The sequence below is a fragment of the Bicyclus anynana genome, chromosome 2 (assembly GCF_947172395.1).
Source record: "Bicyclus anynana chromosome 2, ilBicAnyn1.1, whole genome shotgun sequence".
Classification (NCBI taxonomy): domain Eukaryota; kingdom Metazoa; phylum Arthropoda; class Insecta; order Lepidoptera; family Nymphalidae; genus Bicyclus; species Bicyclus anynana.
Window position 1 is genome coordinate 2,618,273 of NC_069084.1, and position 25,676 is coordinate 2,643,948.

Below are 25,676 nucleotides of genomic sequence, written 5' to 3' on the forward strand. Positions count from 1 at the left end.
ATTAATATACTACATATAAATACTTATATAATGTATAAATACACACAGACACTGGAAAACACCCATGCTCATCACACAAATATTTTCCAGTTGTGAGAATCGAACCCACAGCCGTGGATGCAGAAAGCAGGGTCACTACCCACTGCGCCACGCGGCTGTCAAATCTATCTGTCAAGTCTATGCGTCGAACATTACTTTAACGGCGGCGCAACGCATCGTGTGCCCCCGTTCTGACTCTGAGCCTTCTTATGAGGCCCATAGTTCCAGGGTAGACCAGGTCTCGGAACTGGCAACACGCATTGCTCGAAGACTTGTCTTCATGTACTGAAGAACTTCGGACGAGACAGTTAATACGTTAAATATATAAATCAAAATCAAAATCAAAAATCATTTATTTCAAGTAGGCTTAGTTTACAAGCACTTTTGACACGTCAGTTGACTATTTGTAAAGATTCTACCACCGGTTCGGAAGGCAGGTTCTGCTGAGAAGATACCGGCAACAAACTCAACAGTTTCTCTTTTGAAAAAGTCATACAGTATTATAATTTACAATTGATAACAATTACAATTTCTTATGGTTTTATTTCCTGTGTGAAGGTGGAAGCTGATCCAATGGCCTCCAAGCGCTTTTATCTTTAAGGAACTCATCAATGTTGTAGTAACCTCGACTGAGTAAATGTTTTTTAACACATTGCTTAAAGCTATGCATTGGCAGGTCCATCACAGTCTTGGGGATCTTGTTATAGAAGAGTACACCCAAACCTACAAAAGATTATTTTACTCTTTGGAGACGATATGCAGAAATAACTAACTTATGCCCGTGTCTAGTAAGACGAGGGTTTAAATGTGAACAAATGTCTGCAGTGCGCATGTCGGTGGCGCGCGCGCCCCGCGAGCGTCTGTGCTCCGAGCTTCGCCACTGCTACATGCCGTCCATCTTCGACGCGGAGGCCATCCGCCTGAGGAACGAGCGCGCCGAGAAGGTACCTCACTTATATAAAATACTACGCCCGAGACTTCGTCTACGTGGAATTCAAAATCCCACGTAATGTACGTTTACGTATCCCAAAATACGTTTTTCTCAAATCCCACGGGAACAATGGATTTCTCCGGGATAAAAAGTAGCCTATGTGTTAATCCAGAGTGAAATCTATTTCCATTCCAAATTTCAACCAACTTGCTTCAGTAGCCTCACCGTAAAAGTGGAACAAACATTCTCACACATAAACACACAAACTTTCGCCTTTATTATATTAGTGTGATAGTGTTTTTAGCAGATCACAAAAATAACAAAACTAATGTCGAACGAAAGACATTTGTCAGGGAGACTAAATTAACAAATCAAACTGTAACCAAAATAAGACACTACAATGGCAGAGAATGACCTTGAGTGGAGTCACGCACTTGTGAACGTTGCGTGTAGGGTTAAGGGCGCCTTTGACTGTTAACAAACACTCCCCTTTTCCACTCAAGTCACTCTCCCCGCCTATTCCAAGTAACCCATAAATAATTAAATAAAACGGAAACAACTTCTAGTTTACTAAAATGTGGAGTTACGTTTCATTTATTTAGTTGGTTGGTTGGTAGTATTTTTTACAAAGAAAAAAACAAATAGTTTATAGTTTATGATAAATAATTTTCATAATTTTTGGAACCATCATTAATTATTTTTATTTTTTGTTTCATAATACATAGATATAAATAAAATTGAATTGTCTGTCTGTGAATACTACTTATATTATAAAAAAATACTTTTATCAACTGATCTCATAGATTTACAAATATACTTCAGGAGGCGGCGGAACGACGTCACTCTTACCAACAAGAGCTGAAGAACCAGATACTGGAACAGCAGAGGATAAAAGAAGAACGAAAGAATAGAGAGAAGTACGTTTTATTTTAACCACCTTAGTCCAGTAGGCATTGCATTCGTTAGCAATATTAGTCAGGGACCCCTAGAACATTTTGTACATCTGATTACTAAAAAGCTAATATTTCGTGAGTAGCTTCATCTCGATGTGACAATCAACTTTTTTATTTACGAAAATTCTTGATTCTGGTAGCTAACTGAGTTACCAGGAAATGAAAATTTCAGAGCGTCGGAACGAGATAACGTACCACGCAATTTGTAGGACATTGTGGCTGTTAAATTGTGTAACTATCAACATTGTTAGTAGCAAAAGTTGTCTACCCGCCTCCCAACTTGTATCAATAACGAGGTTATTAAAAGTTGTTACTAACAAAATGTTTTTTTTCTGGTACAGCTACCAGAATCAAGAATTTTCGTAAATAAAAAAGTTGATCTTCTCATCGAGATGAAGCTACTCACGAAAAATTAGCTTCTTAGTAATCAGATTTACAAAAGGTTCTAGGGATTCCTGACTAAGTATATATTTCGTAAAGAGAAAATACATGGACAACCAATAATTTTTTTTTTAATATGGTCATATTAAAAAAAAATTCGCTCTTGTTACAAGAAAGATATTATCAGTTCTATCAGCTATTCGTCGACATTTGCCTATTTGTCTTCCATATCTCGTGGCGCGCATTTCAGCATTTAAAACTATATTTTGTCAAAGTTATAGCAGACAATGTATTATTGTGATTTTTGGAGTTTACTTCTTAACAATCGATTTTCATATAATAGCCCCCGGTATGAAAAAAATATGAGCAGCTGCGGCTCCTCGGTTGCGCACCTTTCACTTTTCAGGCGTCAGTAAACTCAAGCAGACACACTTCTTTTTAATTAAAGAAGTCTTCTTTTTAAGTAGCTGATGAACGAGTAACAAACATACACACAAACTTACGACTTTTATAGTATTGGTGTGATTTTGTATACAGGATGTTGGAGCAAGCGGAGATGCGTCGACTGGAAGAGCAGCTGCGCTCGCTGAAGATGGCGCAGGAGAGAGAAATAGACAGACACCACGAGATCAACTCTGCTGTGAGTGCACTTCGCTAATATTACCTTATATTAGCTAAATATTACCTTATTTCTAACAGACTCGGAAGTGGATTACAAAAATAAGAAAACCAATGTCGAACAAAGGTTATGATTCACAACCTTTGTCAGGACAACTTAATTAATGAATCAAACTGTAACCAAAATATGACCCTTGAATGGCAAGGAATGACCTTGAGTGAAGTCACGCACTTGTAAACGTTGTGTGTAGGGTTAAAGACGTCTATGATAGTTAATCAACACTCCCCTTTTCCACTCAAGTCACTCTTCCCGCCTATCCCAAGTAACCTATAAAGAATTACACAACAAGTAATGTGGACGGCTCGAGCACACTAAAGCCGATCGGACGACGAGCGCCTTATGTCGCAAGTCGTTCCCGCCAACGGATAGCTACCCCTCTCTAAATCCCTACTTTTTTCCTACCACCGTCGACGAGCGATGTCCCAGACTACTATTTCCTACATTATATTATCTATGTTTGTCTTACACGTTGCTCTCTCTTTCGTACCATCACGACGAAAGAGGTAAAGTGCGGCTGCTCAGAGATTGCGTTTTTGACACCTGTTAATGTCAATGTCAATGAGAGAGATATTGTCAATGTGAACGAGATATTTAAATACCTTATATTAACCTTAATAACGAGTAATAACATTATCTTTTTTGCTTACTTTTTATACTTATTAGGTCTACAGATACATATATCAATATATTTACTGTGTCAAATACGTATTGATATTGAAACTTTAATATGATTGTTGACATTACAGGCAAAAGACAACGCTATAGAATACGAAAGGAAAAGAACAGCTCTCCAAAAAGAGATCGACTTAGAACACCAGGCATTACTAAAAGCTGCAATACATCCTAAAAGACCAACAAACACATCAAAAAGCGACTCTCCAGTACATTCAAAACTACCGTTCTTTTACCAAAAACCGCCATACTCTTCAAACGTACCAGATAATGCAATTTTCTCTCCAAACTATGATGTCGAAAGTTACCTAAGAAGAAATCTTAACCCGTCAAGAGAAAATCTATGTTCGAGTAAAGTTGATAACAAAAACATTGTCATAGAAAAGGCTTTAGTACATGAAATGCCGAAGGACAGGAATTTTTCCGAAAAAATAGACAGGCTTTACGAAAAAGATACGAAGTTCACCGAAAATGTAGACAAATATGCGAGACAATATCCCGAACACATAGAAAAAGAAATGAGAAAATTCCCCGAAAAAAAGGAAATGGACACAAGAAAATTTTCCGAAAACATTGATTTGCAATCTAGAAAGTATACGGAAAAATTGGACAAGTTGGGAAATTCTAAAGAGAACATTCTAGAAAGAGGTTACCAAGACGATATAACCAAGCGAGATATTAAAAAGTTCTCAGAAAATACCGACAAAGCTTTTGAAAATTCCAAATATATGTACAAATCTGAAAGGAATCGAGAAGAGAAAGTGGTAGACACTTTGCCTATACCAGTTTTGAGGCACTCTCCAAAATTGAAAGTTAATTTTGAGGAGAAAACTTCAGAACTAAGCGACAAAATGCAGATGGTTGAAGACAAATGGAAGGTGCCAGTTGTTCAGAAGAACATATTGAAGTGCTTGCCCAACGAGAAGGGGAAGAATGTCAGCATTCTCACACAACTGGGCTCCATTCGCAGACAACTGCAGCTTGAGCAGCTTAAGCTGGATAAAATGCTGTCAAAAACGCAGACTTGAGGTCATTTTACATAGTACAAGACCCGGCATAAAGAATATTTACCCTTATCTGTTATTTATTTGGGATAATGAATATCATCTTATGTCAACTGAAAGCTTATTTTATGTTTAATTGTATTAGGTTATTAACTGTATTAGGTTGTCTTTAGTCTAGTTCATGATTTCCTAGATTTTGTGTGAAAATTAAATTGCCTAGTTAAATTGCGACTATTATATTGCAATATGTCACTGTGAACATTTATTTCATAGCACTAATGAATAACAGATGAGAGTATATTTTTCTAATGCCGTATCTTAGACCATTGTCAGTATCGCTGTAAAATTACATAAAATAATATTGAACAAATTATTACCAATTTATTAACTATTTAGGTTATAAAATTCATTTTTCTAGACGTTTTTCTTAGTTATATTATAATGGCTAGATGAATTACCTTCTGATTTTTCCATACAATATGTTGAATAACTATGAGTATAATAATAATTGTGTTGCTAGAAATGATAAATTATGTTCATCGGCTATGAACAGCTATGATATTGATGATGATTATGAACTTCTAGAAAAAAAAATGCAATTTGCAGAAAATAAAAAAGAAATGGAAGGAATCAGCTAACTCACTATTCTTCTACCCATATTATGAAGGGTATACCTTCATAATATGAATAGAAGGTGAACTAGAATTTAATATGTTGAAAAACCAATTTCCAAAAAGGAAGTATGCAGTTTTGCTAAAGTTGTTGTGTTTTTTTAATATGTTAAGTATTGAAAGATAATCTTTTTGTTAATGTATGTGTATATTTTTGAAATGCACTATTTTGTAAACTGTTTAATGTTGTTGCATTGTTTTGTGTTTGTGTGTTATATTTTTTGTATTGAATTATATTGATTTTTGTATTGTATTATATAGTTAATACAAAATAAAATAATAATTTATGTTATAATAATGTGAATAAAATAATGCTTGAAATTAATAATTATTATGTAAGCGTAATTTTTTGTCAATTTTAAAAATATAACACGCCTAATTTGAACTGTCCAATAGTTAATATCACATGTTATGTAAAACATATTTAATTGTAAATAAATAATAATTGAAATATATCATTAAATAATCGTTATAAATATGTATAATGTGAATGAAAAATAATAATAATATCAAGATATAAATATAATTTTCTAAATATTGATGATGAACAATTTCGATAGGTATATAATATTATCCAATTTTGAATACAAGAAGGTCGATTATATATGTAATTTTGTACAGCTGAAAATATTATATTTTTAAACATTTTCTTTTCAAACAAGATAGGTGATACAAACCATTTTTGTAATAAAAAGGCATTTTGATAATCCCTTTCTTGTCTTCTTTATATACTCATATATAATAATAATAAACTCGAAAATATTCTTTACATAATTTATAATACAATTCATTCTTTTATTTAGAAATTATATAATTAATGTTTAAATAAGTAATTATTGTGTATTGTATTTTTTTTTTAACTTTTTCAACTTTGATGTAATCGGAATAATAAGAAAAAATATCTAAAATATGCCAAATGTTAAATTTCTTCGTAATAGTGTAGTGCCAAAACTACTTCTTCCTAAAACTTTTTTGATCTACCCTCTGTTTTCTGAACTTCTTTGCCAAATGGCCTAAAATCTAGTTCTTCCTTATTTCTTTACTATGGTCTAGATATCCTTTTCAATATAGGTGTTGCACTATTTAGAATTAATCGTTAGCCCATTGATAGAAATACCATCAATTTTTTTTACTATGTCCACTTGGTCACATCCCTTGTGAGTGAATTAATTTTATTACCTACTTTTAAGCTTCAAATGTAGTTCTAATTAAATTATAATCAATAGTTATTAGTGATCAAAGTCTGTACAAATAGTCAAACTTGTTTGAAATTGTTGAACCAAGCCAATTGAATAACCAATTTTGAATTTGGGATGAAAGAAAACCCTTCTGTCCGAGTAGTACCTCTCTTAGTTCTTAGAAAAACAATTATTATTAATAGGTATTAGACACTATAATCAATATAACATCTAAGTTATTTTTATCTGTGCAGACCACAAAAAAAATCCATGTTGTGGAAAAAAATTGAACTAATTTCTTACATTAGCAAACCAGACTGCTGAAATACTTGTGGCGTTCTAGTTTTTTTTTTTATATTTCTGGCCAGGGGCTTGTAAGTCGATTCTCTTTCTACAAACGGTAACGCTTTATCGAAACTATAAAAAATGACAGATCTGAGTTAAATAAAAATCCGAGTTTTTCAGTTGTACAGTAGTGCCACTAGATGGCGCTGTTTCAATTTCTTAGAAATTCGCTTTTATGGTAACTTTATTTTATTTATTTTCGTTAGCGTTTGTAGAAAGAGAATTGACTTGCCACTTGGCTAGTCCCAGGCTAACTAATGCGTATGCAGCTGTAAGCTAAAAACACAATTTAGTTTTGCTGTAAGCTGCAACTATTTCAGTGTCGCATGTTTCTAACTGTTTTAGTGGAATAATTATAGTGCAATAAGGCGAGGATTATTCTTAGGTTGCATTTTTTGTTAAACTAACAAATTGTTGTACACAAAACTATGATATGCCTGCAGATGTTTTATTAATCCCAAGGAAAGCTGATCTGAGAAATTGAATTTTACCGATTTTAAATTATTTTTTGGAGTTTTTACGAAAATTAGTCTCAAATTTTCTGTATGTGTAATTTACTCAACTTCAAAATGAATCAAATCCAAAATGAACCAGTCTACTAGTATTACAAAATGTGTAAAAAAAGGTTCTCTTAAATTTTTTTTTCTGTAATAGGTAGTATTTTTAAATTCGTTATTTTTTTTTATCAATTGTTGAATTTGGAAATTAGGTCGTATTTTTAAATTTAAATTCTTTATTTTGCTATCAATTGTTGAATTTACAATCATCTGTAGCTACTGTGTATTTTTAGTTACGTGTTAAGTTGAGTGTACAACAATTTAGTTGTTTTTATAATTTATAAGTGTTCGAAAGACTGTCGCGTAGGCTAAGAGTCCACAAGAGCTTGTAATTTGTAATACGGAAAGTGATATTAAGGTAAGGTGTTGTTGTTGCTGTATGTTATAGTAGCCAATTATATTTTTATGCGCTTTTTAGTATAATTGCGAATATTTGCGCCGATCGCAGGGTGATCTTGCAGAGCCTCTGAAGATTACGATTCTCTTTCTACGATCGCTAACGCTTCGAAAACTAGAAAAATGTATGGGAATGACATTTGCTATCGACTGGTCACGTGATCAAGATCTGTCATTCCCATACATTTTTCTAGTTTTTCGAAACGTTTGCGATCGTAGAAAGAGAATCGACGTCGACTTGGCTACAGAGCCTCTAGCCACGTTACATAGCGATTCTCCTTTTACAAACACTTCGAAAATTTAAAAAATATATTAAATATTTTTTTATAATGTTCGATAATGAGCTACAAAATTATGCCGCCAAGTTTGTGAAAAGACGGATTGTTTTCTTTAGGGCCGGTAATTGGGAACACTGTAGGGTCATCCTGCGACTTCGCTAATACTCATAATAACGCCAAATTTGTCCATTTTGCACATTAGCTATATTGAAATATATATTGAACCCGACTTGAAAAATTACACACCTGTGAAAGTCGTGAAACAAACCACAAGATCACACTTTTTTTTAAGTCGGTTAGAGATAAATTATAGTTTAAGTAGTCCATTACAATTTATAAGCATGATAATGTTATAAAGAAAATATTGTTTTTAAAATTTCATTAAATTTCAGTTATTGCTAATGTGTTGGTTTTATTTTTCACAAGTTACAGGAGACCAAATACGGTTCTGCCCAGTCCCCAATTGGCACGTCGATTCTCTTTCTACGATCGCTAACGCTTCGAAAACTAGAAAAATGTATGGGAATGACAGATCTTGATCACGTGACCAGTCGATAGCAAATGTGATTCCTACACATCTTTCTAGTTTTCGAAGCGTTAGCGATCGTAGAAAGAGAATCGACGTGCCATTTGGCTAGGGGAGCTGTGGTGGAACTATAGTGTCAGGACCGACAAAAGTGTAATGTAACCTCGGCCGAGGCCAAAGAAAAGCCCATAAGCGAGCTCTGAAGTAAAATTTCATTCGAGTAGGTACTAAGTACATACCTATGTAAATTCCACTAAAGTTAGATACCTACATCATAAAACCAAGTTGTTTGGAGAATTTAATTTTATCAATATTTTGTAGGTATCATTAGAAAATGACTACAATATTAATACTGTAACTACTTCAAAGTTACTTATTAAAATTAAATTATATTATAAGGTAATAATTTGTATGCGGCCCCATACAATGAGTTTCCACGGGCCTCGGATGGTAGTTACTTTTTCTTTTCAAACAAGTGTTAGCAGGTATAGTTAACACAGAGCCGTGATAGCCTAGCGGATTTGACCTCTGCCTCCGATTCCAGAGGGCGTTCGAACCCGGTCCGGGGCATGCACCGCCAAATTTATATGTGCATTTTAAGAAATTAAATATCACGTGTCTCAAACGATGAAGAAAAACATCGTGAGGAAACCTTTACCAGAGAATTTTCTTAGTTCTCTGCGTGTGTGAAGTCTGCCAATCCGCATTGGGCCAGCGTGGTGGACTATTGGCTTAAACTTCTCATTCTGAGAAGAGACTCGAGCTCAGCAATGAGCCAAATATGGGTTGATAATGATGATGATAGTTAATACTAAAATTATTAGATACTTATAACTTAGTGACATTAAAAAACTTAGGTAATGTAAAGAATCATCTTTTATTTTTATATACAACAATTAATAATGGTATCTTTATCTTTTTTTTGGCAATATGACAAAAATAGTCTAGAAATATAAAATTCTATGATGGAGTTATACAAATGGTTCAGGTAATTTTAAGACAGACTACAGGTACAAGATTTTTTTCAAATGAGACAAACACAGTGCAGTGTAGACAAAGCCTTAATTATATATACAATATAATTAAGGCAAAAAAAAAGTGGTATTTGCACTCAAGTTATAGAATTTCTTAAACTGCAAAGTATACTATAATATTAAAGTATACTATTTTAATATTATAGTATTTTAAGATTATTAAAATTAGCGACATATGAAGACTTTTTTCGCATAATTTAATTTACATATCTGTCCTGTTGTCATAACACAATACAATAATACAACCGAGTAAAACTTTGAAATGGCGTATTTTAGCATTATTTATTATTCATTTTGTGTGTTTAAAAAAAATATTTTTTTATTAAAAAACTGTTTTGTGATACGATTTACGACACAACTTATACAAGTCCTGAACCCAATGCAATAACTTCCACCGTTATGCCCTTTTAAATAAATAAAAAAAAAATAATAGTTATAAAGTAAAAAGAAAACAAACACAATGAGCATTTTGGTTACATATAAAATTACTATAAATTTGTACTCAATCAATACATAAAAAACTAGCGGACCCGTCACGCTTCGCTTGGATTTAATCAGCCCATTTCATAGTACAGTAACGCAACCAAATAATAAGATTCAATCTATCGGCGACAAACAGAAACTTTATCCGCTTATATATAAGAATTGAAATATTGTCTCTGTCATTTAAAAATAACTGTTTTTGTAAAGTGTATAAAATAATTACCAAGATACCAAAACACAAACAAGCTTTTTTTAATCTATCTGTGTAGAAACACAGACAATCTAGATTTTAAATAAAGCTTAAAAATATTAAAAACAAACAGAAGTTTCTTTGGAACGGTTGGACGGATTTGAATGGAACTTTCACTTCACTTACATTTGGAAGATAGAAGAGGATAATTATTGACCACCGTAAAAATACTTTGTCCCGGAAAAATCCATAGTTGACAAGAGAAAAACTGCATTTCATGTATACGAAGTCGCGGCGGTCCGCTAGTTTTAAAAATAAAACAAAATGCCTAATTTTTCTATTTTTAAGTTACAAATACAGGAAAATTGAAGTAATAAAAAAAACCTTTTTTTTTAAATTAACAACATCATTAAACTGTATTTTTATTAATATTGTTTTTTTATATAAAAAAAACGAGTGTGCTTGACCACACAACTGAAGTAAAACTTTTTTAGCTCTCTCTCTCCTTCTCAACGTCCGTTCGCCTCGCCTGATTACACTTTCGTAATGTTTACTATTATAGATTACTCCCCAAGTCCAGCGTAAAGAAGTTTTACTTTAATTAGTATTTTTGAGAATGAGCAAATTTATAAATTAAAGTATACTATCCTAACAAAAATACTTTACAATAAACTAAATTATTTAGAGCAAAAAATATACATATTTTAAGTTTATAAAAAACCCCATTTTTTGCAAATTTTTCTATAATATCTGCTCTACTATTTCTGCAGAGCCTTGCCGAGGTAATGAAAATTTTGGAATTCAAAATAATAGGACGCAAGCACACAAGATATCTACTTTTTAACATAAAAATTTCTTTCATTAAAATAATATCACAATAAAAAATTACAAAATATTGTCTCTGATATATCACTGCTTCTATATTGTCTATAGCACACCAGTTTGGGGGTGCCTTAGAAACTGTTCCAACGTTGGTCCGTTCCTGCCCAACGGGTCTCTGGGGAACATGATCATGTCACCGACCCACGTGAACTGAAGCAGTCTATTCTCTATGACGTGCCGCCATCTTGGATTCTCATTGAGCAGATCTCTATAATTGTCACCAGACACTATGACACCGTCGAACTCCGCCGCACATTGGACAATGTATCTGCAAACATTAAAAATCAACTTAGTTTAAAAAAATATAATAGATACTTTTGGGAGTACTTGAAGTGTCGGTCCTGGTTATTAGTATAAGATTAGCAATCGTTAAAAAAACATTAACACCCTAAACTTAACCAAAACATTAATTATGGGTTAATAATAAGAATTGATATTACGAACTAGCTTATTTTCATTTTTTTACTCTAGCATGATAAAAAGTATACCTGAAAAGAAACCTGCACAGGAGTATGAAGAATTGTACCAAGTTTTGTTAAAATCCGTCCACTAGTTTTTGTGTCTATAACGAACATACAGACAGACAAAAATTTTACTGATTGCATTTTTGGCATCAGTATCAATCACTAATTACCCTCTAATAGTTATTTTGGAAATATAATTCATGTACAAAATTGACCTCTCTACAGATTTATTGTACAGAATTGACCACTCTACAGATTTATTACAACTATAGATTTTTTTATTTTATTTTATTTTATTGAGGGCTTACAAACAACATCATAGTACACAATCATATTATCATATTAGTAATATAAATAAAAATTATAACTATGACACCAGCTTCGGAAACCACAGATTACAATACTATAAAGTAGACTACTACGTACCTAAATACTTTATATAAAATTATTACAAACAAATTTAAAAAAAAATTAATTGAAAAGTGAATAAAAAAAAAATGGATGAAAGAAAAGACTAAAGACTAAAACTAAATTATTAATTAGCTAATAGCTATAAACTCTGCAAGCGTTTTATAACCAACCTCTTGAAGGTACCTACACGTGTAGAAAAAATATCAATATTATTGAAGCACTCATTGTAAGATTGCGTCATTCTATATAATGGAGAACGTTTGCCCGCATTTGTACGGCAGTTGGTGGTAGCAAAGAGCTGATGCGTTCGAACACTTCGCATTCGAGCCCTGAGTGGTACTTTGTAACAAATTTTGCGCGTTAGGGCTACACAATCGTACTTATTATTACATAAATCATACAAGAGCATGACTTCGAGTTGCTTTCGTCTACACTTTAAGCCTAGTATATCATATTTTTCAAGAAGTTGGTTATAAGAAAGGTAACTCCGAGTACATTTATAGTGCATCCTGCGTAGAAATTTTTTTTTGTACTGTCTCGAGGCTCTTTACATATTTATCATAAAACGGATTCCAAATACAAACACCGTATTCTAATTGAGAACGAATTAGTGATTTGTATAAATGTAAATACGTTGCAGTTCTTTTAAAACCATTACTTTCATTACAAAACCATACATTCTATATGCTTTATTAATTATGTTTTGAACATGTATATCAAAATGTAATTTACAATCCAACGTTATTCCCAAGTCCTTAATACTGTCAACCTTTTCAAGGCTAACACTATCAAGTGAGTATGTTACATTGCTAATATTCTTTTTTTTACTAAAAATTATATGTTTACATTTATTTAAACTTAAGCTTAATTTATTTTCAGAACAGTATGCCGTGAAGCTATTTAAATCTGCCTGTAGAAGGGAGTGATCATCTGGTGTTTCTATAGTTTTAAATATTTTAAGATCATCTGCATAATGAAGAAAGTTACTATATTTGAAGCATTTATGAATATCGTTTATGAATAAAATAAATAAAAGTGGTCCTAATATTGATCCTTGAGGTACGCCAGAAGTGATCACAACCGTCTTTGAGCTAAAACCACTGATAATCACTGTTTGAGTGCGATTTGTTATGTACGATTTGAACCATCGCCACAGATCACCACGTATACCGTTATATGCTAATTTTTCAAGTAGCCGTTTATGGTCCACTCTATCAAAAGCCTTCTGAAAGTCTGTGTAAATGCTATCTGTTTGTTTGTTATTGTCAATATTTTCAAATAACTGCGAGGTAAATACCAGAAGGTTAGTTACTGTCGAACGTTTATGTACAAATCCATGTTGCTGTGGAATAATAGTGTTGTGTAATAATGGATAAATGTTAACATGCACTATCCGTTCAAAAACTTTAGCAAGTACTGGCAGAATTGATATCGGCCGGTAGTTTTCCACATTCCTTTTTGAGCCCCCTTTGTAAATTGGAACTATACGTGCCATTTTCCATTTATTCGGGAACGTGCTTTGTTTAATGCACATATCGTACAATATGTACAATGGCTTGCATATAGTGGCAGCAGTAGATTTGAAAAAGACGGGGGGTATATTATCCATCCCCGAGCCTTTGGTGACATCTAGATTATCCAACGCTTTACGAACGACTTCACAAGAAATATTGACACTACTAATTACATTGATTGATGTTCCAATTTCATTTACATCCTCATCATTTACTAAATCATAATCATCGGTTAGATCAGACGGCACAAAGACGGAGAGAAAGAAGTCAGAAAATAGGCTGCATACCTGATTGGCATTATTAGCTGTATTACTGTTATAGAATATATTACTTGGTATGTGAGAACTGCTTTTTCTTGATGTGAAATAATGCCAGAAATATTGGGCGTTAAGTTTAATGTTGTCCTCTACTAAGCTCATATAGTCGTTAAAACGAATCTTAGCTTCTCTTTTAAAACGAAGTCGTTGAACGGAAAATACCTCATAATTTGACTCATTGCTATTTTTTTTCCATTTAACCCAAGCTTTTGTTTTTTCTTTAAAAATATGAATTAGTGAAGAGTTAAACTAAGCGGGATAATTGTTTGGTTTAATAGTCTTAGATGGAATATATTTACATATGAATCCATATATTAGTTCATAGAAAGTGTCGACTGCGGATTCAGCAGTTTTATTTTTAAAGATTTTTTCCCAATCGGTACTGGATATTTCTTTGTTAATTATTGTATAATCAGTATTTTTAAAACAATAGCATGTTTGTGTTTTTAAATGTATGTTTGATTTAATTATGAAAGGTATTAAAACATAAAAGGGAGGGTGATAGCTGTCAAGTGGTACTAAAGTTGTAGGCGGATTCGAAATAACGCAGTCTTTTTCAGAGGTTATAAAAAGATCTAGAATATTACCCTGCTGATTTTCTAGGCTATTATATTGTGTCAGATTCATGGCAGATGTAAAATTACACAGCTTTTCATAAATTAAACAATTAGCGTCAGATAAGAGTGGTTTCATATACGTACCGTTGCGAACCCATTTTATTGAGGGAATGTTGAAATCGCCAGCTAGGTGTAAATTAGTATAAGAGTTAGTCTGTAAAATATCTTGTAAGTAATTTAAAAAAGTTATATAGACATTAGAGTTTTGATTCGGTGGGATATATGTTACACCAAAAATGTGTCGTCCTGCCGCGGTGAGTATTTCTATTAGCACATAATCAACGACGGGGTGAGGGGAGGCCGGGGCTGGCTCCGCCACTGGGAGCGTGAGCGGCGCAGCGGCGAGTGAGCGGTGCACTGCAATTAAAACTCCTCCGCCGTCACGCCGTCCGGTCGCCGTTCGATTCCTGTCACAACGGTATACGTGGTATCGCGAGTCTATAAATTCATTATTAAATATATCGCTTGTTAGCCAGGTTTCTGTTAAGAGCAATATATCATAATCGTACATAAGAATATTCATATAAAGAGTGTGTAGTTTTGTTCGTAATCCACGACAATTCTGATAATAGATTGAGATTGACTTATCCATTGTTGAAATTAATGACATAATAAGATTTAATATACAGAACAATTTTATTAATTTTTAGTATTCTTCGTTGGATATCAGTGTTACAAAATGTATAATATAATGTTTTCATGATGAGTTTATATTTATTTCCTTGAGAGCTATAATAATTAGAAACTGATTTGTAAGTTACAACTATAATAATACAGATATATGCAGACACACTATTACATAACGTTAATTTTGGTATATATCTAAGAGTATAAATTAAACAACTACAAAAATTATAAACACAGTGAAAATATGAGATATTATTTTTACATTCCTGTTTCCATATTATCGCTAGTATTGCCGGTGCCTTTAAATTTACTGAGATCTTTACTAGACCTGACAACAAAGGCCGGGGAGGTGTCAGTGCGTCGCACGAGTATCGTTGCATTTTTGACCCAGACATATTTATATTTATGCTTTTTTGCTTCTTCTCGACATTCACGAAAAAGCTGTTTATTTTTTAGGGTTAGGTGTTCATTCATGTATATATTGTGTGGCTGACCGGTAAAACCCAACTGATCACTTTTCAATCCTCTAGTTTTGCGAAATGCACTCAAGACGTTGTCACGAATAATACGTGTAGTGAACTTAACGATGATATTCTTGGGCCTGTTGTTCTGTTGGTTCGCATGAGGTACGCGATGTATAGATATAATATCTCTTTGCTGTACGGTGTATTTAATTTGTGAACAAAGTGTCTCCAGGATGCCCATTAGGTTTTCATTCCGTTTGTCAGGAACATTACAGATTTCGACGTTGCATTGCCTCGCGTGCTGTTCTAAGCTGTCTATTTTGCACTCCATGGTAGTGACGAGGTTCATTGCATCGCTTCTGTCACTCTTAACTGCATCCAGGTCGCTGAATTTCTTTTTCAAGTCGCTGTGCTGTTCGGATTGGAATTGGGCGGCGGCCTTCAACTCTGTGACGTCATTAGTTAAGCCGGCTAGTCCTATCTTCATGTTGTCCTGCTCAGTTCTAAGAGCATGAATCTCGTTTTTTATATCTGTTAAAGCATTATGGATATCACCTCTTATTTTGCTGAGGCTGCAATCCATATCTTGGCGCCATGCATTTAGCATGCTCTGCAGCTCCTGCTGGAAACTGCGCCAGTCAGGGTCTTGGTGGGAAGTACCGCTTTCGGCTAGACTACAGGACGCAAGCTCTTTAGATGTAGGAATTACTGTGCTCCGAACTGGCGTGTTATCCCGGTCACCCCTGTGCCGACGGGTCACATTACAGCAGGTAGGGCATGTCCAAGAGGCTATGTCATCTTTTGAAAGGGATAAATACTGGTGTAGGCTGATATTGAGGCACTCGCAGTGATAAGTTTGTTTACAAAGTCGACAGATCATAAGTGATTTTTCTGTTAGTACGCGACCACAACCACTACCGCATTCCATTTTCCTCGACATTTTTTATGTATGTAATATCAAATCGTCGGAAGAAATTACTCTAAACTCAATTTATTTCGTAATTGAGATGTAGATAAAGTTATAAAATCGTTGCGCGAGAAAAAATTTATTGTATGAATCATGTAGGTAGGCACACAAATTACTGATTTTTGTTGCGCGAAGATAATTAATGATTTGTATTTAATTTGAATGTTCCGTCGTATTTAAATTCTAGAATTCTTGCACAATATAGTAGGACACTGTTTTCATGTATGTCTAATATGTTACATTTAATAGGTTGTTAGTTCTCGATACACAAAACTTTGGTTATGACGTCTGTTTACGTTAACACTTTTGCACTGTTTTCGTTATAACTTATGGAAATAATGTACTTTTCTTATTAATTTATTTAGATTATACTTCAATTCACTCAATTAAACTTGCGTAACTATAAATATCACGGTAAAAACAATTTTAATTATTTATTTTTACTAGATACGTACGATGAACGAGTCTACTTTACAGCGCCATCTATCGCTGTATGAGATATGTGCTATTTGAACAGTGTGGTGGGTTTACACTCCATATTTCTTCTGGCTTCTCTTAAATATGTAATTATAATCAATTGTAGTGTGCCTATGTACTCGTATAATTATTTTTAATCTAAAAAAACAAAATCTTTCAAGAAACGGAAAGCTGCATTATCAACAAATAAAGTAGGTAATTTTACCCGCGTATTTGCACATTGTGACTCCTGTCTTAAAAAAGTGTCGATTTTTCTGGGGCCACATTCAGAGAATTAGCAGGTTAAAAGGCTGTAGTTACTTACGCCACTGGATAGACACTGACCTGTCATCATATGAGGTGATCATCCGGCCCTGTATCTCTCTGGAGGGTGTGTACACCACAAGACTTTGCCTCTCCAGCGCATCCAGCAGTTTACCGTCTGTACTCTTGCCAAGTTTACATCTGGAAGTATATGAAAAATAATTAATTTCATTTCATTAGTAATCTATCTGTTTTTCAGAAATTTTTCATATAATTTTAATTTGGATGACAATACATGGTTATGTTTTCTCCTTTCCTATCAAGTCTTGATTTAAAGTTTTTGATTGTTTTACAGCTTTAAGCGCCACCTACTTTTATAAGTGTTAGATTGCCTAATTATAAGCAGTGGCGTGCACACGGCTCTTAACTTTACTTCTACAATAGTTTGAACAACAAGTTTTGTAGTGATTTGTAGTAGTATTGCATCTATGAAAACGCCACTGTTTGTCATTTGACATAAAGTAAGAAATTGACAAAACCTGTCTGAAATAAAGTAGAAAACTTTCATTCTAGAAGAGACTCTCAATTGTAACAAAAATCTTAAGATTTTACCACAATTGCTTGTCCAACTTGTTTTGTATTACTCAATGACCCTTCCATTTTACTAAGAGTACTAAAAATGGAAGGTTTCTATCGTTCTTAATAATAAGGCTTTTACATCAAAAATTTGCTGTCTATGCAAGCATCACATTGACTATAAAGTTAACTGGACAGCCTTTTTGACAAGATCTACTAGGAGTACTTGTTAATGGGATTTATTTTTACATTTTATCATTGTTATACAGTTATTTCCGTTCCATTTAATACAGACTGCCTTTCTAAATCTTGAATTGTTTATCTTTTGCACTTGTTTATGAGCAGGTATGAATTTTTTGCGCATTTTTTTAAGTAATTATGATAAGCTTAAACATATTTTTAACTGACTTCAAAAAAAGGACGAGGTTATCAATTCGTTGGAATCTTTTTTCCTTTTTTTTTGTTGCAGTATCATTATTTAACAATTTTTAAATAGCAACAGTATTATTCTGCTTATGACTGTTTGAATATTTTCTTAATTGTACTCTGTTCTATACCTCATAATTAAAATTTTATGATGATGAATGTTTTAATGTTTTCTACTGTTATCCCAATATTTATAATTCGTATTGTTGTAATATTTACCTGAATTGCGGCACAAACGCTTTAACGACATGACCGCGTCGCACGAAATAGTCGATGCAAATCTTTAAACCTTTTACTGAGAACACTCTGCCCTTACTGTGCCTAGAAAGTTGAAAAAGTACCTCCATAGTTCCAAAAAAAAAAATAATGATGTAAAAATCTATACTAATTATTATAAACGGCTGAACCAATCAAGATGATTTTTGGTATATTGATAAATGGGACGTTGGAGCAAAACAGGGTACTTTTTGACCCTAAAATAAAAATAGAAGAGCATGTAATAGGGGTTGAAAGTTTGTATGGTAAGTCTTTAATTTTCAGAGTTACAGTTTTAAAAATTTGTTCATAAATCATGAAAAAATATAAATTATAATGTGATTCAAGAATTTTTAAATTTCAACCCCTAAAGCGGTGAAATAAGGGTTAAATGTATACATTGATTTTTTGTTGGTTACTACAGTGACCATAAGTATTGTAAACAACAAATGCTAAGCAGAACTAGCAAAAAAATGGATACATACTGCATGGCAACATTGCTCCCGTCTATGACAATCATCCGTAAGCCTGTCTTGTTCCGTATGTCTCTCTCTGGGTTGTATATATTGCTGCCAATGCTGTTTGCGGACGCTACCTGTCCCAGTATCACTTCTTTTATATAAGTATCTTCGACAGTCTCAGTGGCACGGGTTACTCCATTCTGGTAAGAGCATATCAAATTCAAAATTATTAAACATTATTAAATTTTTTTTTTTTATCCATTCAGTTAGGTATGGAAATACATGAAATAAAAGGTTTGTCTAACTTAAATTAACTTAATAAAGTATAACATTTTGAGTATTAAAGTAGAATTTTCTAGAAGTTTCTGATAAAAAATACCAAAAAACATAGGGCCTTATTCTAACCCCATGTTTTTTGGTAAGTAACAAAACCAACCAACAAATCTGTGGGACTTCACTAGTAAACTGCATTAATATTATAACAAAAGATCATTAGTATAATTTTTACTTCATTTCATCATTATCATTAGCAACCCGTTTTTCAGCTCACTGTTGAGCACCTCAGAATGAGAGGGGTTAGGCCAATAGTCTACCTCACTGGCCCAATGCAGATTGGAAGACTTTACATACATAGATTCTCAGAAATGCAGGTTTTTTCACCTCAGAAAGACTTAATTTATGATGATAATTATTGTTGTATGATTTTTATTCAACCAAGACTTACCTTAAGACTATGTACACTAATATTTCTACTGTTTGGTAAACTGCATCCGTTGAAAACCTTTTGTGCTATAAACTCCAGCAACTTCCCTCTCTCCGAAGCATCCATCTTCGCTATACCATTCGCAAACCTCCTCATTTGTGAACTGTTCAGTCTATCCTTCTGCTTCCGAGTATTTATGACAGTGACATCAGAATCTCCGCTCATAGATAAATTTTCATTAACAAGGGAATGATCAGTGCAATTAGCTAAGTCTATAACAGTATTCTGCTGATTTGAACTATTTAAAGTAGTTTCATTTGTTAAATCTATTGTTAAATAGGAGTCCCTGTTTATTTCTTTTGTTAAATCTTCAACGTCTTGTTGAAAATTCTGTGCATTAACAGAATTGTTGTTGCCGAGTCTTAGAGGTGATTTCTGCGTGAAGTGTGAGGTTTTGACCGAATGTTTGCTGGTAGATAATGGGGTTGAACATTGAATAGGGCACGGCATATTGTTTATGATCAGATCATCATCCCCTCCGACTATTATAAAGCTACTTGTCTTGTTTATTGGTGATTTATGATCTGCGTCGACTTCTATGACAGTTGTGTTTGAGATACTTGAAGCTGACGATTCACCATCATTGCGAAGATGTTCGAACAACTTTTTTATGTTTCTTCTGGTTTTACTTGATTTCTTTTTTAGATACTTCCCATTTTTTTTGATATTTATAAAAGAGTGGGCACTTTTCTGTGGAAATTAAGTGTAGGTTATAAATAATTCATAATTTGCATATTATTAATTACTACATTTGGAACCATTAAGAAGTTTTATGATGCGTTGTAGGGCAGAGTAAATATTGGTCACAATTGAAATTAGTGGCTAATATTAATAATTTCTTTTTTCCTAATTATGCAGCAGGTTGAATGACTGTCATACTTCGCTTTTTAGTGCTTAATTATACAAAAGGCAGTCTGATATATAGTTTACACATTGACTACTCATTACTATAATATATTTGAGGAATTGAGGAAAGAAACATTTAGTTCATGGTTTTGTAGGCGTTAAATTATGTAGTTTTACGTTATTTTACAGAATTCATATCAATACTCAATATCAATACATTATGGATTCTCATTACGTTCTATATTAATTCCGTAATATCTGCAGAAAATAAGGAAAAATAATACTCGGTAAGTGGGAAAATACGAACAGTCACCAAAATGTTGAGGTTACTTGTTTTTATTTCGTTTGTATAGAACATCTTAATATTTCGTTGAAACAAACTCTAAGAATAATACCTATATAATAAAAACATTGTTCAAAAAATGATCAGGCGAATCATTTGTATTCGAAAAGAAATCGACGTCAACAATACTTACGGAACTATTTTTACGATCTGAATTTTTCCCCATTGTCATATAGATTCGGTTTGTAATACGACGAGATTTAGAGAATAATATTTACAGTAAATCTTTATTAAGTTGTAAATAATTAGTAATTTAGTCAAAAACGCCGAAACATTTAATAAAATTTCACAGTGTTTTTACTTTTAGTCTAACGCACGAAAGAAAGATGGCGACTTCGTAGTTCGTGTACAATACAATTTTACAAATACCATAAACCATAGATTTAGGACTAATCTGGGGCCTAATTGTCTAACGCAAACGATTGAATTTGACAGTTGAAATCGTACGTTTTTACTTGTCAAACGGCTATTTCGGATTGTGTAAGCCAATGGAAAGCCATCGGTTGGGCATAGTTAGTTCATTACGATTATATCGTTATTTTTATACGAAGAGTGAATGATTTGATATGTTTTGACAGTTATTTGCGATTGTCTTCGAATTGTGTAAAGTTTTATGTTCATGGCTTATGTCAAAAACTTACGACGGGTCTTGAGTCACCTTTGATCGTAAAACGGACAAATTGTGGATGTCCAAAATTCCAAAATAATTATTTATATTTTATTAAATATCTAAAATTAATATTTTTTTTCCATTCTAAATCTCTCAATTCAGTCTCCCCGACCACAGATAGCATTTTTAGGACGAAACTTGGCGAAGTGTTTAGTGCTTTGTTTGTAAACAATGAACTCTCTTAGAAAGAGTAATAAATAATATATTCTTTGCAATGAACCTATAAAGTCAAAACAATGAAGTTAATTCAGTGCTATTAATCGATTTATATAGGATGCTGAGACTTGGACTCTGAGAGAAAGTGAGAAAAAGAAGATACACGCTCTAGAAATGTGGTGTTGGAGAAGAACGCTTGCATATCCTGGACACAGTTTCGAAACAACATCTCACTCCTCCAAGAACTGGGGATCAAACAGCATCTTTCTTCCAGCATCTAATGTCTTACACACACTTCTTTGGACGTACTAGACAAAGAGACGATAAGTCCATATCCTTAGAGAGACATAAACTCACTACTTACAATATTTAATACCTTATCATGTTGTAGATTTCTGCGACATCTTGCATGTTGTTGTATCCAATGTGTTTGGATTTGTGTTCCAGGGCTTATGTGTGTGGTTTAGTTAAGTTTACTTAAGTTTGCTGGCTATTAAAGCAAAAAGGAATCGAATTTCATTGAAACGGTGTGGATTTTCATCCTCCTCCTAACAAGTTAGCCCGCTTCCATCTTAGACTGCATCATCACTTACCATCAGGTGTGATTGTAGTCAAGGGCTAACTTGTAAAGAATAAAAAAAAAAAAATTAAAAGTATGATTATGCCAAACGAACTCTTTCCTCATCGCTCATAGGTACATTTACATTTTCCATTGGTGCATGCCCACCCTAGGAATCCTAGGATTCTGAGCTACTGAATAGGAAATTATACTAGATAAGCCAATGGGTAGGAGTAGAATAGGATAGGAATAGGAAATGAGTCAAAGCGAAGCTTGTCTGTCCGCTGTATTATCTTAGTACACAAACTACACTTTGAGACTAAATAGTGATGTGTGTATTTTATAATATGCTCAATATTAACAATTTTGCTTTACAGGAGATTTGGAATATGCCCTATAACTGCAGACTCCAATATTGCAAATAGCACCTGCAATACAGTGGAATAACATATTGGTGTGCTGAAGAAAAGATGGCAAAGGCTTTTAGCTGATAGGATATTGTACTGAAGACCCTGTTCTGTTCAAATCATAAATGTGTGTGTATTATCAAAATATTTGCATAGATTGTGAAATTCTGATGATATTTGATTTGGTTGGATTTTGATATTTGAAAATAAAAGAATACTTACTTTGCTGAGTTTGTTTTGTTGTAGTCTTTTCCAAAACTAAAGCTTTCAGTTTAACATTTTACTATTAATATTTTTTTTTACCATTACAATAATTAAATAAATTATTCAAAAAAGTGTAGTTGTAGAAAATACATTTTTTAATTCAATATATTATTTTGAATATCGCTGTTTAATACGTGTATGTTCGCCCCCCTGCAGTTTCACCCACATAATTCCTGTTCCTGTGGGAAGGAGTACATGGCCTATAATACTCAAATGTGGATTTTTATTAGTAAAATAATCTTCAAAATTGGTTCAGTACTTACCCCTACAATCTCACAAACTGTATCTTTTTATTACAGTATCTAGACTACTAGTATTCTAAGAATTGTGAAAATGACACCTCTGAGGGTGAAATAGGGGTTGAAAGTTTATAAAAAAAAAAAATTTTCAAGTTTATTTATTATAATAATAATAAATACAGTAGACATAGACTTTCAGTTAGACATTTTTTAAACCCTGAAACCACAAAGCTTAAAAAATAATCAAATATATACTTCTCATCCAAACAGTCGGCCTGTACAGTACTTGCAGACACTGTTTTGATGAATAGTATATTTTCTTAAATCAGAAAAAAAAGAGTATTACCAAATTAGAATATAAATCTGCTGAAGCCTAACTAGCTACACCAAAAAGGGGTCGACTCAACACAGGAATCATGGGTTCAGCCCTGCCCACTGTACTTTACAACATATTGGCCATACTTAAATGTTAAATCATATTTATTTTTTACCGTAAATAAATTATTACAGATGCAACCTTTCTAACAGCTTCAGTCAATCACAGGATAGGTACAATGAAGTTACATACGAAATAATCAAATTTATTTTATAATTAACAAAAATGAGTAAGAATATAGATGGATGGCTGACATAGAGAGCTCCTGGGATTACACACACACACCACACACCACATAATTCTTAAAGCTGGCTCAGCTAGTCAGTCTTGTTGTCAAAGCACTCATCTTCATGTCTCTGTGTCAATATCAGTGGTTCATCGTAATGGTCTGTTCATAGTAATCAATTTAGTCTGAAATTAAATAAAAAATTAATATTTCATACTAAAACTTAGATAGAATCTTTGAGAGGAAAACATTAGCAGTGGTGACCTGGGTTCGATCCCCGGCTGGGCCGATTGAGGTTTTCTCAATTGGTTTAGGTCTGGCTGGTAGGAGGCTTCGGCCAGTTTCCACCCTACCAGCAAAGACGTACTGCCAAGAGATTTAGCATTCCGGTACAATGCCATGTAGAAACCAAAAGGGGTGTGGATTGCCTTCCTACTCCTAACAAGTTAGCCTGTTACCATCTTAGATTACATCATCACTTACCATCAGGTGACATTGTGGTCAAGGGCTAACTTATAAAGAATAAAAACAAACCTGCTCCAATGTGGACTGGTAATATTATGGTGATAATGTATAATATACCACTATCAGATGTTAATGATAATTAATGTTCCGGAGGTCCTGTGTTTGATCCCCGGCTGGACCAATTGAGACGTACGGCCAAGCGATTTAGCATTCTGGTGCGATGACATGTAGCAACTGAAAGGGTTGTGGATTTTCAGCCTAACTTGTAAAGAATAGAAAAATAAGAGTAACATTTTGCTCTCAGTAGAGGATTTTGAATGGTTTGAATTTGCGGACCCATTGTTATTATGTCACTGTTTTTGGCTGGTGAAGCAATCCAGGAATAAAACACCCTAAAGAACTGTTCAAATCCTTTAATAGTAAGTCTGCTTGTGAAGTCACTCATCACACACTTAGGTAAACCTATGTATATTAGTGCTGACTCATAAGAGACTTAGAGATTAACACTGGGATAAAAATAACATGCGGACTTTTTTAAGAGACAGAGGTAATGCCCACCCTCTCCTTTTGTGCAGCCAGGATGTGCTAAATACTTCCCAACAAAGAAATTATTGCTATAACTGGCAGCAGGGACATGTAGTAGATAAGTAGCGCGACCACTAATTAATCGGGCATTGTTCTTTAGTTGGCTAACTGTAGTTAACCACTTGTAGTTACGCTAACCACCCTAGCTCTGCCATGGGCGTGGACACTGAGTTATGGGTTGTTTTAATGAGAAACTTCTTAAGAAATGGACATCGACAAATGTAGATAAAGGTAGTTTTCTTTTTTGTTTACTTTTATAGTTTTGAGTAACAATAACACAAACGAAATAAACTTTGCTCATAAGACCACTAAAAATTAGTAAAACTTTGCTCAATTTTTAAATATTCTCTTTAACCTGAAAAATAAAAATATTGTTTTGTTTTGATAAATTAAAATTTCTAATCCACAACAGGTTATTAATATGCTATGTTTCACCACAGACTAATAGGATATCACGTTAATTTGACACTAGCCTACACAGACAACAGGGAGGTACCCAAATAGTCCAAATAGCCCTTGGTTAAATTCGTTAATTGCGTTTTGTTACTTGAGTTGCATGTACCATTTTCTCACGCTATTTTCTTCAATAGTACATATCTTTCGTCAATTTTAATGCTTCTTTAATGTTTTAAGTAAAATAATTAAAACTTTGTTAAAATATATGCATTATTATGGAGTTTGATGATATATTATAAATATAGTTTCACTATCGTTTTGCATAAACAATACGCAATCTTCATGAATGATTTCAGTTCATCG

General features: G+C 33.3%; 2 protein-coding genes and 1 long non-coding RNA gene across 4 annotated transcripts in view; 1 reads left to right on the top strand and 2 right to left on the bottom strand.

The window, feature by feature from the left end:
* LOC112045352 (trichohyalin) overlaps nt 1–8,486 on the top strand; it is a 33,474-nt gene extending 24,988 nt beyond the window's left edge. For both annotated transcript variants that reach the window (XM_024081503.2, XM_024081511.2), the window contains 4 exons: nt 865–983; nt 1,793–1,887; nt 2,842–2,944; nt 3,730–8,486. In XM_024081503.2, coding sequence (XP_023937271.2) covers nt 865–983; nt 1,793–1,887; nt 2,842–2,944; nt 3,730–4,683 — 1,271 coding nt within the window. In that variant the 3' untranslated portion in view covers nt 4,684–8,486. The remainder of the gene's footprint in view (nt 1–864; nt 984–1,792; nt 1,888–2,841; nt 2,945–3,729) is intronic.
* Nucleotides 8,487–9,468: 982 nt separating this feature from the next.
* LOC112045373 (uncharacterized) lies at nt 9,469–21,295 on the bottom strand. Its single transcript, XM_024081532.2, has 6 exons — nt 21,104–21,295; nt 19,743–20,471; nt 19,043–19,218; nt 18,522–18,623; nt 17,382–17,501; nt 9,469–11,467 (listed from the first exon to the last, which is right to left on the bottom strand). Exons 1-6 carry the CDS (start codon nt 21,140–21,142, stop codon nt 11,245–11,247), a joined length of 1,389 nt encoding a protein of 462 aa, XP_023937300.2. The 5' UTR covers nt 21,143–21,295; the 3' UTR covers nt 9,469–11,244.
* A 2,463-nt stretch (nt 21,296–23,758) lies between these two features.
* On the bottom strand, nt 23,759–25,339 carry LOC128198600 (uncharacterized). The gene is made up of 2 exons (XR_008251338.1): nt 24,402–25,339; nt 23,759–24,052 (listed from the first exon to the last, which is right to left on the bottom strand). It is a non-coding gene; the product is annotated as an uncharacterized LOC128198600 (long non-coding RNA).
* Nucleotides 25,340–25,676: the final 337 nt, after the last annotated feature.

Excerpts from the sequence above, each read along its gene's own strand:
- LOC112045373 (XM_024081532.2), bottom strand. The coding sequence starts at position 21,142 with ATGACAATGGGGAAAAATTCAGATCGTAAAAATAGTTCC. Across the intron at positions 18,624-19,042 it reads GGGAGCAATGTTGCCATGCA|GCACAGTAAGGGCAGAGTGT; the intron begins GTATGTATCCAT and ends TCAACTTTCTAG. Across the intron at positions 17,502-18,521 it reads GCGTTTGTGCCGCAATTCAG|ATGTAAACTTGGCAAGAGTA; the intron begins GTAAATATTACA and ends ATATACTTCCAG.